Source organism: Manis pentadactyla, chromosome 3, assembly GCF_030020395.1.
Source record: "Manis pentadactyla isolate mManPen7 chromosome 3, mManPen7.hap1, whole genome shotgun sequence".
Lineage (NCBI taxonomy): Eukaryota > Metazoa > Chordata > Mammalia > Pholidota > Manidae > Manis > Manis pentadactyla.
Genome location: NC_080021.1, coordinates 119,382,684 through 119,398,763, shown reverse-complemented (window position 1 = coordinate 119,398,763; position 16,080 = coordinate 119,382,684). Strand labels below are relative to the sequence as shown.

At 40.9% G+C, this 16,080-nt stretch overlaps 1 protein-coding gene across 24 annotated transcripts in view; it reads left to right on the top strand.

Moving 5' to 3' along the window:
• Window positions 1-16,080, top strand: part of PARD3 (par-3 family cell polarity regulator) — an 815,317-nt gene that overhangs the window by 782,143 nt on the left and 17,094 nt on the right. For all 24 annotated transcript variants that reach the window (XM_057498381.1, XM_057498383.1, XM_057498384.1 and 21 more), the window contains one exon: window positions 9,242-9,362. In XM_057498381.1, the coding sequence (XP_057354364.1) occupies window positions 9,242-9,362 (121 nt within the window). The remainder of the gene's footprint in view (window positions 1-9,241; window positions 9,363-16,080) is intronic.

The window sequence follows — 16,080 nt, the reverse complement described above, 5'->3', positions numbered from 1 at the left end:
TGCAGTAGATTTAGCAATCCTGTTGGGTGCACACCAACTGGGAGTGTTTCTGTGAGATTTACTGGTCAGGAAAAGCTACCCCGGGCTCACAATAGGATGTCTTTTTTCCTGTATTGTTGGGTCCTGAAATTATGTATGTCTGTGCACATATATGTTCTTTGTAGCTGGAGGAATTCCCCTTTAAAAAGTAAAGCTAAATTTTTCTCACTCCTGCCTAAGACCAGTGACAGGCTAATAAGGAAGAGTGATGATAGTAATAAAGTGGGGTGAGGGGTACATTCTTGAGATTTTGCTGCTTATAAAATGATAGCCCTGTTACTGAATGACTGCAGAGGGACTTGGAGGGCGATCTTGTCCTGAGTCTTTCTGATGGAGAGAGCTGACCATCCCTGTGACTCATTACATCAGAAGCAAATGCAGTATTAACAGCTTTTGGTGACCACCTTTTTAACCCAGAGAACATCACTGTATGTTTTTAATTTGTTATGATTTATTACACTGAAATTGGTGTGAAATGGACAACAAATCATGAGTGTCAGATTCTGAAAATGCATTTTATCAGCTGAGGAAAGTGCATGCCTTTGGGATTTGCATAAGTTTCTCCTAATTCTTTTCATATTACAGATGATGAGTAAAACTGTGAAAATAAACTGAAAATGACAAGATATTTCCTGAGTAGCTCATTTCGCAAGTACACAGACACATATAAATACAGCCATGTACTCTCACTTTAGACTTTCTCTATAATTCAAGGTGATTTGTACATACCCACAGAAATAGTTGTATAAAAACCTTAAAGTAAATATTAAGGCTATTGTTACATCTCACATATGTCTGGGGTGATCTATAGAAAAAGGCAGCTACTATAACAAGGTATTTACAAACTTTATTTTTTCACTGTTCAAACTTGGAAGAAAGAATTCATACCTACATACCAATACAAAAATGCTAAGTTTGAAGACAGACCTATCTCCAAATTTTAGGTATTATAAATACCCTTCAGCATTACAAAAAAGCTGCCCTTGTTGGGAACTAACTTTGCATGTATAATTAATTTGAGCACCACATTCCTACATCACAACCAGAAGAGAAATTGAATTCAGGTGTTTGGTGAACATATGGGGGATTTACTGTGAATTTATGACCTGTGGTTTGAGTAAAACCCCAAGATACTTGCTGATAAAACTTAATGTAGCTTGTGCAAAGGAGCTATTTTTATTTGTAGTTTGGTAATTGATACATTTCTTGGTTTAACCCTCCCACCCTTTTCCCCCATTCCTCATAAATCTTCCAGTCTGGGAGAACGAGCCATAGTAGAAAGTCTCAGCCGGGTTGCTACAGTGCTTACCTAATCTGAAAATCCAGGTTCATTTTTCCACAGCATTCTAGTCTGTTCCTGCCTTGCCTTTTAACTTAGCAATTTACGCTTCTTCACCTGCACAGAGGACAGAAGGCAAATCCTTTGTTCCATGGGAGGAAGCACTCTAGGTTCCCCTTAGAGAAGCAAAAGCTTTTCCCAGAGGCTTGACACCACTTTACTCTCTTAAAGCAAAGGTGGAAGTGTGGTGTAGCTCATCATTAAAAATTTCAGCAACAAATTCATTGCCTTTTAAAGGTTTTCTCCCCAAGAATAAGCATACCATCAGGGACAGGAGCCTGCTTCATACACCCTAGCAATATCTTTCTGCCTCTCTGTACCTAAGATTTTACAAAGCATGCCCCTGATTTGAGTGCCAGGGAAGAAAACATGACAAGTGCTCCATTTTAACATACGAGGTATAATGGGTTTAATGAGAAACCTGTGTTTGCTCACTAATTTACAGCAATTAAGAACTCAGTTCTGACATCTGTAGATTATAACTATTTGGCGATTACAAGATCAGGAATAGTTTATGGAATTGCTAATCAGTGTAGAGAAATATCTAAGTGGGAAGAGTGTTACTTAACCTGTAATCTTCGAATGACACCAGCCCCTGGTAGCTGTGCTAGCATTCTTTTGAGTTCAGAGTCATTTCTCCCCCTAACTCTTTAGTCATACCTGGTCAGGAACTTGTTTGTATCCACTTTATCATGCTGACAATCTGTCTGTTGTGAAAGGATTACAACTCTGTACATCCATGCATGACATCCCAGTAAGACACTGCCTAATGATCTGAAACGCTCATGGCCACTGCTAGCTGCCTGTTTCTACAGCTATGTGACAGATCTGCCCTACATATGTTTTTTTCCAGTGTCACTTTTTGCTTCCTCCAGTCCTGGTGTCTGTTTTCAGTAACATCCATGAAATAGCTGAATTTGAGACTTGCCATTGATACAAATAAAGGGACTAAAATTTTTCCTTTCCTAGGATGCAAGAAGAGTTAGCCATTGGGCAAGGATGAGAAATAACTCTAATGTATCTCCAATGAGAATCTTTAAAAAAATAATAGTACTCTTGAAGAATGGGTTGTTGACATAATGTACTAGGTCTTTAGTCTTTCCATCTGTGTAGCTACCAAGGAGGTCGAGGAAGAGATACATCTCCCTTAAATAAGTACACAAAACACAGGGATCCCCTGGGAAGATTGAGTTGTTACCTAAAGACATTCTCAAGCCTTGGAAAAATCAGAGTTCAAGAAAGCAGGATATTTGAGTGTGAATGAATGGAGTCCTGGAAGGTTTAACTGGGATATAGACCACACTAATGTTTCAGAAGTTTTGACTGTGGAATCCCAGAACCTGGAAGGACTTTGAAGCACTGGCAGGTGGAGAACAAGGAGTTCCTTAGCAGAGAAGCTGGCAGTGAGCAGTGGTCCATGTTTCCCTTCTGGTGTGTGCGCAGAATGTTGTACCTGAGAGCATGGTGGAAATACATTGACAGGAAAAAAGCTTCAAGTGTGGAGCTGCACTATTTCCAAGACCTCAGATATAATTTGGAAATTGACTTTAATATTTTTTTAATTAGGAAAAGAGTAATCTACTTCTCCATCACCAGTAACTAGAAACCAAGTTTAGGTGTAAAATTTACCAGCATTTGAAACAGAATTTTGTGCTTAGGCCAAAAGTAATGTGCTCAGGATGAAAATACATATTTCAAAAATGAAAAGGCCAAACATATGAGCTGATATGGCTAAAATAATCTTTACTGTATACCTATTGTTTGGTAGATTGGGGCTCTGACAGCCATCAAAGTTCCGGACCCTCGGCAAACTAGGGAAGACCAGTTTTAACCAGGAATATCTTCCTGTGAGTTGTGTGTTGACCCAGGTGTTAGCAGGTCCCCAGTCTCTGCCAGAGGAGAAACTAGGAGTGAGCCCTTGATTCAGTTCAACTGAATGACCTTGTTGGCAGCTGTTTCCACACCAGGCAAACATCCTCACCACTGCTTTAGCCTCATGAGGGCTGACTTTCAGAGACCACTGAGCCAAAGCAGGGTGCTCTGGGTGCAGTGGTGGGGAGCTTGATGTATGGAGTACTCTCAGTGCTTGGGTAAGACTTCTACAGTGTGTTCTTGGCTCCATACTGGTGTTCAATGGAAAGCACATGCAGTTGGTTTCATGTGTTAACTTTGGGCAATGACCACTTTTCAGCAATATCTTCTGCAATAGTATTTACTTTGCACAGTTTTTCACAGACTAGAACTTTGGAGTGACTAACCACATAAATGACAGTGGTAAATTCATTCATAAAATATGATTCCTCTCTTTGATTCTGCTCTTCTAACCAACATGCATTTGCAGTGGGCAATATTTGTTGTAACTGTGGGCAGGGCATAGGTCTTTGTGCTTATAGGCCACTCCACCTCATTTAAGAAGTATGTACAACCACCTAACATTGTTCAAAGTGTTGTGGAGGTAGTAGTGAGGAAGGGAGTCTGCATGCATGTTTAAGGGAGGAAGATATAAGTAGTGTGTTAACTTCTGTTGCATCAGAACGCTAGGGCAGACCCACCGTGCAATCATACTTCAGAGCTCTCTTTGAGTCATATCCACTAAGATCCTCTTGGCCAAATCAAGTCACATGGCGAGGGCAGACATCAGTGGTTTTAGTTTTCTATTGTTGCATAACAAGTTAGCATAGACTTTTCAGCTTACAACAACACACGCCTACTCTGTCAGTTTCCATGGGTCTGGAGTCTGGCTTAGCTGACTCCTCCCCTCAGGGTCTCATCAAGGCAGCACCCAGGCTGGCTGCTCACTTGGAGGCTCTGCTAGGGAAACATCACCTCCACACTCCTGGGCTTGTTGACAGCATTTCTGTTCTTCACAGCTGTAGAATCTGTGTCAACTTCCTTCTTCAAAGCCAGAAAGGAGAGATACAGACCAGCAAGATGGGCACTGTCTTCTTATGTAATCACAGAAGTGTGATCATAAACTTTCTTTGACTTCTGCTGCATTTTGTTGGATGGAAACATGTCACAGTCTCTGCCCACATGGAGGGTGGCACAAAGGTGTGAACGCCAGGGGATGGGGATGCTGGGGCCACCTTAAAGTCTGTCCATATCAAATATTTGCCGAACAATTCACCTGCCAAAATGATGCAACACACAAAATGTACCCTGTACATGTGAAATGGTTGTGATGAAGGCATAAACTTAAGAAAGAGAAACACATACACTGTATGGAAGTTTTATGAACAAACAGTATTTGGGTCAAAGGACAATTATTATTGATGAAAGGAAAAGATTGTCACATGAAAGTAAAAATTAGGAAAGGCCTTATGGGAGTGGAATCTGATTTTTTTGACTTAGTGGTGGAATTAGAAAGATAAAAAGAAAAGCAGAGGGTACGACAGAAAGGTATGGACAGCTTTCTCCTCTCTTCCTTGGCGACTTCTCTTGTCCTAGAGGATCCAGTCTTCTCCCCCTCTGAGCACCACAGAAAGCCTGCCACCGTGCATTCCCCCCCTTCCATCTACCTTCCCTCTTCCTTCTATGGGCAGGTGGTGAACACCAAGACAGTTATCTGTGTGTTAAGAAGAAAATGAGTGGTAGTTCTCCTTTCCACTGAATTCTGGATCTTAAAACCATGCCCTCGATTCCAGTTTCCAGATTTCTTTTGCATAATTAAAATTGCAAATGTGGAAGTATTTTTAGTCCATAAAGAATTATCAGTCACATCATAAACTCCTCTTTCTCATGGATGGAGAAGGTAGGTTAGAGCTCCAGCCTGCAGGGCAGTATACCTGGTGTGAGACAGATCTGAAGGCACACACAGCTTCGGAGAAGCAAGACTATGTGGACAATGCCCATTGTCTTTTCTTTTTTTTAGTATTTATTTCTTGGGAATGTTACTAGGGGACCACTGGCCTTATCTTGGTGCAGTGAACTTAAAAAACCTTGAAAAGCAACATATAAAATAGGCAGCATCTGTAGAGTATGAAGAAGGGGTTGCAAGCTAGCCAGCCACAGACCTATATATATTTTTGGCTCACCTAGGACTAAAAAATTAAAATAAACTAACATTTTAAATATGGGAGGAAAACTGTAGTCTGACTTCTCTTTTAAAAAATTGGAGCACCAGGTCTACATCCCTTCATGGAAACCATGGACTGAAACCAAGTGAGGGCCTTGCCTTCCAGAATAACTGTAATGCTCCCATTTGTCACAGATTAGATACAGGAGCTCCCAGTACAGTGGGGTCTTCTTCACTCTAGTTAATTGTCCTGCAGGCATTAGAATTTGTCCCAACTATGAAGCTGGCAGGCTTTGCAAAGTATTGTCTGCGTAGCACCCGCCATGCTTTCAAGTGCGTGCAGATTCCTGGGCCCTGCCCTAGACTGACTGGATCCGAGTATCTCACTGGGAGTCTCTGTCAACCAGGTTTTTAAATGAGCGCTCATGGTGATTCTCATGAACACCGTGTGCATCCATGAGAACCACTGTTGTGAAGTCTCTTCTCTCCATCACTGTGCCTCCGAAGGAGGTGGTGAAATTGGCATGCATTGGGGCACAGGTACAGGCCAGGCTCCCATGTTTACCTGCAGATAGGGTCTGTGCTGCAGTTAGCGTGAATTGCCCCATTCCGCTTCCGCAGAGCATGTTGCAGTAGTCTTATCTGAAAGGTCTAGAGCCTGCTACACTGAAAGATATACCTCTGGCAGGAGAGGGTGTAATCCCCCTAGTAAGTATGGATGGGATAGGTGTGAGTTCCATCTAAGTCAGGGTTATGTTGTGCACGCTGGGTTAGGAGTTTCTGTAGTGTGTGATCCAATGTCCCCTTTCCTAGCCCTGTTAGAAAATATCCCAGGTCATTACTGAACCCAGACAACCTTCTTCATTCTGCTAAATAGAATTAAACAAACATGCACACATTTTATAGAAGAAAGTTCCATTTGGGCTGAAAATCCTAATTTAGAAGGGGAGGTTAAGTGTTAGTATTAGACTTAAACCATTCTACATCTGTCTGCATGGATTTTTTACACATAAAGTATGTTTATAATTCCCCTTCATCATCCCTTCTTTCTGTGGACGATCAGTAAATTATAATTTCCTGACCTCTCATTAAGAGTTTTATTGTCTCCTTTGCCTGTCTGATCAACTTAGGTGGTGTCTTTTTTATATTCCTCACAAAAAAATAATGAGAAACTTTAGGCTGGCAGTGGACCTAAATATAAGTTGATTGGAGTATGTAGGGATTAGCCACTAATGCTAATGAATATTTAAAATTTCCTTTGGCTTTCTTGGCCGAAGAGCTAACCAAAAACTTAGGAAGTCCAAATGTGAATTATGGACCCATCCTGGCCTGAGACACAGAACTGGGTAGTTGCAGTGGTTCCGTCTCGTGAAGCCAAGATTTCATCTCCAGATGCCAACCCTTGTTTCCCAAGGATGCTTGACAGCCTTCCAATGCTTGGAAGTTACCATCAGTCATGAAAACGCTTGCAGCCCATTTCCCAGTTTCAACCCTTAGAGCAGCAGCTTTGCTAGCTGTAGGCAAGCTGCTTGACATTCTCTAGAGCATGCGAAGAAAGGAAGCACAGGAAAACAATGAAATGATCAGCTCACCGGCTGCTTAGATTTGGAAATACAGACTGAAGTAACTTCCAGAACTTGTCTTATATTATGAAAAAACATCGAGGTCAGCAGAATTTAAAATTAAGGACTCTAGGTCAACTTCCCTTGTTGGGAGATTGTACTTTAAATTAATCACAAATGCTAGGAGGTCCACTTTCACCAATGGTTTAGACTTCATGAACCTAATAATTATGGGGTTAAAACTGTCTATGCCACGTGAAAGTAATAAGGGAAATATTTCCAGTTAGACTTGTTAAATACTTGGTCAGTCAAGCTTCCTACAATCTTCCTATTAAAAGCTATGCAGAATTCCAGGAATAAAGAAGGCACAGCTGGAAAGATGGCGGTGAGATTAAAGAATGTTCACTTTCCTATCTCTCTGATGACTCTCTTTTCATGCCCACACCATCACTGTTTCACATGGACAGCAAGGATTTCCATATATAGGGCAGGCCAGTGGAAGCCATTTTTGAAAAGTTATGGGTTCAAAAATATAGGATGCTGTATATGTTTTTTAAAAGCCAATGGGCATAACAATCTGCCTGCTCAAGAGTGCAGAGGGTGAATTCTGCAGCTATATCCAAATGTGTGCTGCAACCTCGTGTTGTCAGGCAGCACATTTTATAGATTCATTAACCTGAAAGTTCTCAAGGTGATCAGCTCAAAAAGATTTGTCAGAAAAACAGGGAAGACAAGCTTTTATTGGCTGGGTAAGTAATCAAATGGAATGCATTGACAGGATATTCCTGAAACCCTAATGAAAGTGATAGTAACATAAAAGTGATAGGGACCGGACCCCCCAGTAGATTAAATGATGAAATACCATCCTATGTTCTTGGAAGATGTTAATATTGTGGTTCTGTATGCAAACATTTGCAATTTTTAAACCTTTTGGATTCTTCAAAATACCTGGAATTGTGTGAAGACACGTTAATTTGAGTATTTTAAACTCTACTATGACAGACTCTCTTTCCTAACGACCTCTCACAAATGATATTGCCCAGAGGGTATGTAGCCAAAAAATCTCAGATATGCACTGAGTAGTAACCAGGGCAACATGCATTCAGTGAAGAGACCTGATCTTCCTGATGGCTCACAGCCTGGAGGGTATGTATGAGAAATGTAAGACTTGGTCTTATATTCAGGTTTGAAGCTTTGTTGGGGAGACAATATGTGCCTAATGTGCTTGAGTAGCTTTCCTTACAGGACACAACACTCAGGAAAAGAAATAGACCTACAGTGCTATACGTTTAAGGCTGATTTAATTTTGGTCAGCCCTACAACTCTTGCAAAATACTGTTTTTAAATTTTATATGACTTTATAAGGGAAGGAATGGAGTCTGAATGTTTGGCTAAGTGATGTAGCATAGCATAGTGAAATGAGCGCTGGATTCAACATGAGAAAAATCTGGATCCTGGGCTCATTTTCACCACTGGCAAGCTGGGAGACTTCAGACAAATCCCTCAGCTTCTTGGAATGTTAGTTTCTACATTTGTAAGTGTGTGTGTGTGTGTGTGTGTGTGTGTGTGTGTGTGTGTGTAGAAAGAGAAAGGGTAAGAGAGAGGGAGGGAGGGAGAAATAGTACCTTCTGTACCTTTTTTAAAGTTTTTTGTGAGGATCAAGCAAAATTCAGTGCTATAAAAAAGAAGGCAACATTATTATTAACCAACTGGTTAAATCAAACTACCACTTGCATTTATTTCAAAAATGCTTTTCATTTATGCTGATAACTCATAAATAGGAACTTCAGAGAATGGCATTAAGAAAGTAATACTGCACATGTGTGAGACTATTGTATGGTGTTATCTCACTTGATTGTTGCGGCTATGGTATTTTGAGCAAAAGTGATTATTATGTCTATTGACTATATCTGAAGAAACCACAGCTCAGAAGTATTAAATGCCTTAGTCTCAGAAGGTGGAGTACATAGGACTGGACCCTGGTATTTCTGACTTAATGCAATGTCCTTTCCAAAAATTTGCTGCCAACACCTTGCCAGATTACAGAAAGGAAATAAGGTCTAAAACTCCTGTTTGCCCTCTTGAATATCTGTCTAAAATAACTTCAGTAAGACTTAATCATAAGAAAGTGAAAGCACATTTTTAAATGCCCAGATATTGTTTTGAAAATTCACTTCCTCTTAAAACAGCATCATTTCACAGCAAGCTGCCATTTTTTCCCTAGCAACTATGATTCACAGACTGTATTTCTGAAGGGTGTTCATTGTTGCCCCTTCTCGCTTTTAGCAACAGATCAACTCCTAGCAACCATGATCGGATACAGCGTCTACGGCAAGAATTTCAGCAAGCAAAGCAGGATGAGGATGTAGAAGATCGGCGACGTACCTATAGCTTTGAACAGCCCTGGGTAAGTATTTTGTTCTTGGGCACAATAAACAGTCCTACAACATCCCCTCAGTAAAAGCCACTAAGCTATGACCTCAGTCCTTTATGAAACGAGACAATATGGAGCCAAATTCCTCTGACCCTTGACATCCTGACCTTTCCCTCATTTCCATCTGGGTTTCATCATTGCTAATTTCATTTCATATCTAGTTGCACCATCTGTCCATTGCATAATAGGTTTCATTTGCCTTATGAAAAGAGATAGCAAATTCTTGCTCTCAACTGTGCATTTTCTTAAGTTTAGTAAATATTTTTCTATATTGTGTTTCTCAGAATCACAGCCAGATTAGTTCAATTTATATCTTTTGTGTATCTACTACGTGCAAAGCACAGTATTTAGCAATTCTTGACTCTGTTCTCCCTCATCTTCTTTGTTGAGTCTCTCTTGTTTATCTGCCTATGTCCCCATCCTAGCTCATTCCTCTCATAGCCACCAGTATGATCTTTCTAAAGCAAAACTTTGCATCGTTTCTAAATGCCTACTAGATAAAGTCCAAATTCCACAGTGTGGCATGCTAATCCCCCTCAGTCCAGCCAGGACATGTGCTCTGATCTTGTGTTTTGCCTTAGAGGTGATGGCACTTCTGGAAATGGGAAGCATTGGGGCAGATTTGGAGGTTCAAGATGATGGGGATTCCTGAAGAATCTCTTTGGAAACTTGAGAGAGAGTCAAATAGACATGAAGAATAGGCTACTTGTGGTAGGAAAATCTAGCTGAGGGTATTAGTAAGTCCAATCAACATGATAATGTGATCATAGCCAAAAGGCTTGGAGGACTGAAAATAGAAAAAAACAGTTTTTAAAACACTAACTCTGTAATGGGGATTGGCAGATAGTGAAGGAGCCCTGGTGAGGATGCTGGTGAAGCATTGCCCAGTCTAGGTGGGGCGGTCAGCACAGCTCCAGGACGCACTACCCCAAGTGCCTAGTAAGATGCAAGAAGGGACAGCAGCCTAGAGGTTATCAAGCCTAGGAGGCTGTAGTCAAAGCAGTATTTGTGTGTGTGGAGGACCTTGGAGGTGGCACAGTTCTAGATGATGTTGAGGTGGAAGGCATGCTATCCATGCAGAGGAAAGGACTAAGGTCCAAAAATATTGAGTTCAGTTCAAAGTGTTGGGAACATAATTACACTAAGCATTTGGGAACGTAGGGCAGAAAAAAGAATGGTGTTAGAAAAGGCCTGAAGTAAAAAAATGATCCTGTTTTATTTGGAGAAGGGTAGACCACCCAGCTTATGCAGAACTACTGAGAGGTTGGTTATGTTGCAGAAAGGACAGGTTAAGGGAGGACTGTAGTAGGAGCCTTCTGTGACGGGTGGGAAGCGTGATGAGGCATCGTATCAGGACAGAGCACTGGCCCACTAGCCAGGTGTCCTGACTGTCCAGGGCTCAGCTTCCTTCTTTGTAATCCAAGAGGGTCAGAGTAGAAGGCTGAGTACAGTTATCAAACCCTTTGGTAAAATGAAAATTTAAGAGGAAGCTGAGTAAAGCAGAGCAGATGCAAGTAGAGCTTTTCCAAGGGGGTCCACAGACCAGCACCTTCAGTGTCACTTAGGGGCTTGTTCTAAATGCACATTCCTGGGCCCTGCCTCACACCTGTTAGACCTGAATCTCTGGGTGGGGCCCTGGAATCTGTATTTTAGTGAGCCCTCCAAGTCATTCTGAAACATGTTCCACTTTGAGAAGCACCGCTCTAGACTATTTAAGTCATCTCTGAAGTCCTGTTTGGTTCTAAAATCCATCACCCTCAGTATTCACTACATAAAGCCATAAACCTGTACAGATATTTTATCATTAGGATTTTGATCAAATCAGAATTTGTGGAAGATTAATTTTATGAAAGGAGAAGAAAAATATGGGAGAATCTGTAGTAGTTTGAAGGGCTTTACCTTAGCTCAGGTGAGGAAATGGAACCTTAGAACAAGCAGATGGCAATATGAGACCCCGTCAAGCAGCAGTAAAAACTCCTTATGAAATCATCCATTCTAACCTGCCTTTGGCAGGTTGTAAAACAAATTCAGCAGATTTAACATGTGAGAAAATCTCTAATTGTGTTCTGCAACAGTATTACTATTGATGGTGTTTTTAACAAAGTAGTATTTTTAGATGATCGAGTAAATTGAGTCATTCCCATGTAGCTACACGATGGAATTATGCTAATCTACTTAAATTTTTTTTGGCATAATTGATTTAATCTATTTCTGCCAACTTTCTTAAAGTAGGGTTCTTTTGTGATGCATGCAAACATCCTTAACTCTGTATATTTGCACAAAGGAGGCTGACAAGGGGAGTGAGCACAGTGGCAACTTGAAAGAGAAAACAGTAACTGTTTGGGAAGTGTCACACCACAGGTCCAACGTTGCACAGCCCTTTGTGGGTTTCTCATTGCCCAGTGCAAACCCGGGAGAAGCAGTGTTACACCATTTACTTCCCCTGAGAGTGTGGATTCCAACCCGGCATATCCACAACATCTATTCTTTCATTAACCATTTCACTCACCCAATTCACTGAGTGCTTGCTATGTTCCAGGCGTTGTGTTTGTTGCTGGAGAACAAAGAGGGGAAAGAAAAAATGCCCTTAGAACTGTACAGTGACTCTGATACAAAGGAAAGGGTTTTTGTACAGTTGATGACACAGGTGTGCTTGGACTACTAAGCATAGAGGAGCCATGGCCAAGTCAGTTGTGGGTGGTCAGGAAAGGTTTGAGAAAACACCTCTTTGAAGTTGAAATATATTTTAAATATTTAACTTTGAGAAACAGAACATATCTTTAGGAACTAAGCAATTGTATTTATTTCTGGTTGTCAACATTTTATCCACATGCAAGATCCCCTGTTTCCTTGGAGCCTAAATGAGGATTTCCTGCTGCTCAGCTCTAGATATTTTTCATTGTGAGCTGCGGAAATGGTTTGATATCTGTTTTGATTTCTTTATACGATTTTTTTTCTTAATGGGGGCAGTGAATATGTTGACATATGTTTCTATGTTACTGACTTAATACGAACAATCATATTAGGAAAAACGTTTAAGAGAATCTCATACGCTTAGAAACTCCACTACTGAAGATCAGAGGCCAAGTTATTGCATGTCAAAATGCCATACAACTTTAGATAGACACTTGGCTTGTATTATTATTTCCTGTAATGAGTGAGCAGGAATTATTTAGATGACAGGCTGATTACTGGAGCAATGGAATAATTTCCTAAGTCATGGGTCAGAAGTTGACCTTTTCTTTTCTTTTTATTTACTAATTTTTTCATTTTCAAACAATTGGGGTCTTGCTGTGGACTCTCCAAGGTGCTGATCATGTAAATGAGCTTAAAGTAACTAACTTTACTTAGGGTATTAATTTTCATATCAGTTCTCATTGTTGTCTCAATAAGAACTGCTCACTTGTTCAAAATGTTGCTTGGTCCCTGGTTTTTATTATCTGTTTTACAAAATGAGCTTTGAGTATCTTAGATTCTTTTTTCTTTTCCCACATGTATTCTGACCATGAAAGGTCACTATATTTGGAAAGGATGAGACCATGATCTTACCCATTGGAATGGTTTGTAATCATTTTAGTTTTAAGGAACCATAAACTCATCTCCAAGCTCTATGTGCGACTTAGACCATATTAATTGGAATTGTCATGCTTGTTAAGAATGCCCACACATGATCACCCAGGAGGATTAAAGATGGCACCGTGAGAGGTGAGACGGAGGCTTCCTCCTAAAACCGCATATAATGTGAAAATATAATGAATACAACTAATCCTGAAAGAGCAACAGGAAAGAGGACTGCGCCAGACTGCACACACCTGGAGAAAAGAGCAGACCTCACTGAACGGGGTAACGTACCAGAGCTGTGGCTCCGCAGGACCCAAGCCCCTCCCCCACCCCAGCTCACCGGCAGGAGGAAGAGAAATGGAGCAGGGAGGGAGTGGAAGGCCTGGGACTGCTGAATACCTAGCTCCGGAGATCTGCGCTGGGAGCACAAACCTACATTTCATGGTGCTTTCATGATACTCTCATGATTAGGGGATTGGAAAGCTAAGCCAGGAGAATTCCAAGAGAGACTGAGATTCCAGCCACTTGCAGAAAGCAGGAATCCATATCCGGCTTCTCTGGGACAAAAGAAAGGCAAGCAGTCTGAGAGACGTCTTAACAGCAAGAGGGCTGCTAAAGGGGCAAGGATTGCACAGAGCTTACTGCTCACAAGAAAGGACAGGTAGACAAAATTGTCCAGGGGCACTCTGCCCAGCAGGTTGGGAGTTTTCATGATTTCTAGGTGCTCCAGCACCCTGGCTGGCTACACAGCTCCAAGGACCCCCTCCATGATACACAGGCTACTGCGCCTTTCTCCTGGCCAGCCCCACCTGGCTTGCAAACCGGCAAACCCTACCCTGGCATTAGGCCAGCCAGAAGGAAGATCTGTCTACAGCAACTACAAATGCAAAGCATAGAGGCTTAGACCTGTGTGCTCGGCCCACTGGCTAAGGCAGTGGAGACAGTCATAGCAGCGGGGAAACAGGAAACAGCTCCTTCCTCCCCTGAGGCACCAATACCACTCCCCTGCGACCCCCAACATTGCATCAGGGGCTGAGCAGCTCCAGAGAGTATAGCTTCTGGACACTAGAAGACGCCATATAGAAATATGAAACACCAAAGGAGCGGTTCAGAGTAAAATTAATATAACTCCTGAGAAAGATGACATGGACCTCATGACTCTTCCTGAAAGGGAGCTCAAAATAAAAATCATTTAACATGCTCATGGAGGTATGGAAAGATATTCAAGAACTCAGGAATGAATCGGTCAGAGATCCAATTGTCGAAGAGCACAATGGAGGGTATTAAAAGCAGATTGGATACAGTGGAGGAGACAATAAATGAAATAAAAATTAGAGAAGAGGAATAGAAAGAAGCTGAGACACAGAGAGAAAAAAGGATCTCTAAGAATGAAAAAATATTGAGAGAACTGTGTGACCAATCCAAATGGAACAATATTCACATTATAGGGGTACCAGAAGGAGAAGAGAGAGAGAAAGGGATAGAAAGTGTCTTTGAGGAGGTAATTGCTGAAAACTTCCCCAATCTGGGGAAGGAGATAGTCTCTCAGGCCATGGAGATCCACAGATCTCCCAACACAAGGGACCCAAGGAAGACAACACCAAGACATAGAGTAATTAAAAATGGCAAAGATCAAGGATAAGGACAGACTATTAAAAGCAGCCAGAGAGAGAAATAAGAGCACATACAAAGGAAAGCCCATCAGGCTAACATCAGACTTCTCAGCAGAAACCTTACAGGCCAGAAGGGAGTGGCATGATGTATTTAATGCAATGAAGCAGAAGGGCCTCAAACCAAGAATACTTTATCTGGCAAGATTATCATTTAAATTTGAAGGAGGAATTAAACAATTTCCAGATAAGCAAAAGCTGAGAGAATTTACCTCCCACAAACCATCTCTACAGTCTATTTTGGAGGGACTGCTATAGATGGAAGTGTTCCTAAGGTTGAAAAGCTGTCACCAGAGGTAATAAAACCACAGTAAAGAAGGTAGAACAGCTAATTATGAAGCAAATGCAAAATTAAATTAACTATCCTCAAAGTCAATCAAGGGATAGACAAAAAGTACAGAATTTGATACCTAATACATAAAGAATGAAGGAGGAAGAAAAAGGAGGAGAAACAGAAAAGAACCTTTAGATTGTATTTGTAACAGCATACTAAGTGAGTTAAGTTATACTCTTAGTAAGGAAAGTAACCTGGAACCTTTGGTAACCATGAATCTAAAGCCTGAAATGGCAATAAGTACATACCTATCGATAATCACTCTAAATGTAAATGGACTGAATGCAACAATCAAAAGACATAGAGTCACTGAATGGATAAAAAAAATAAGACCCATCTATATGCTGCCTACAAGAGACTCACTTTAAACCCAAAGACATAAACAGACTAAAAGTGAAGGGATGGAAAAAGATATTTCATACAACTAGTAGAGAGAAAAAAGCAGTACTTGTATCAGACAAAATAGACTTCAAAACAAAGAAAGTCACAAGAGACAAAGAAGGACATTACATAATGATAAAGGGGTCAATCCAACAAGAAGATATAACCATTATAAATATCTATGCTCCCAACACAGGAGCACCTACATATGTGAAACAAATACTAATAGAATTAAAAGGGGAAATAGAATGCAATGCATTCATTCTAGGAGACTTCAACACTCAAATCACTCTGAAGGACAGATCAACCAGACAGAAAATAAGTAAGGACACAGAGGCACTGAACACCACATTAGAACTGATGGACCTAACAGACATCTACAGAACTCTACACTCAAAAGCAGCAGAATACAGATTCTTCTCAAGTGCACATGGAAAATTTTCAAGAAAAGATCATACAAAAAGAGCCTCAGTAAATTTTAAAAGGTTGCAATTGTACCAACTAGTTTCTCAGACCACAAAGGTATGAAACTAGAAATAAATTATACAAAAAAATGAAAAAGCCCACAAACACATGGAGGCTTCACAACATGCTCCTAAATTACCAATGGATCAATGACCAAATAAAAACAGAGTTCAAGCAATATATGAAGACAAATGACAACAGTAATTCAACACTGCAAAATCTGCGGGATGCAGCCAAGGCCGTGCTAAGAGGAAAGTATATTGCAATACAGGCCTACCTC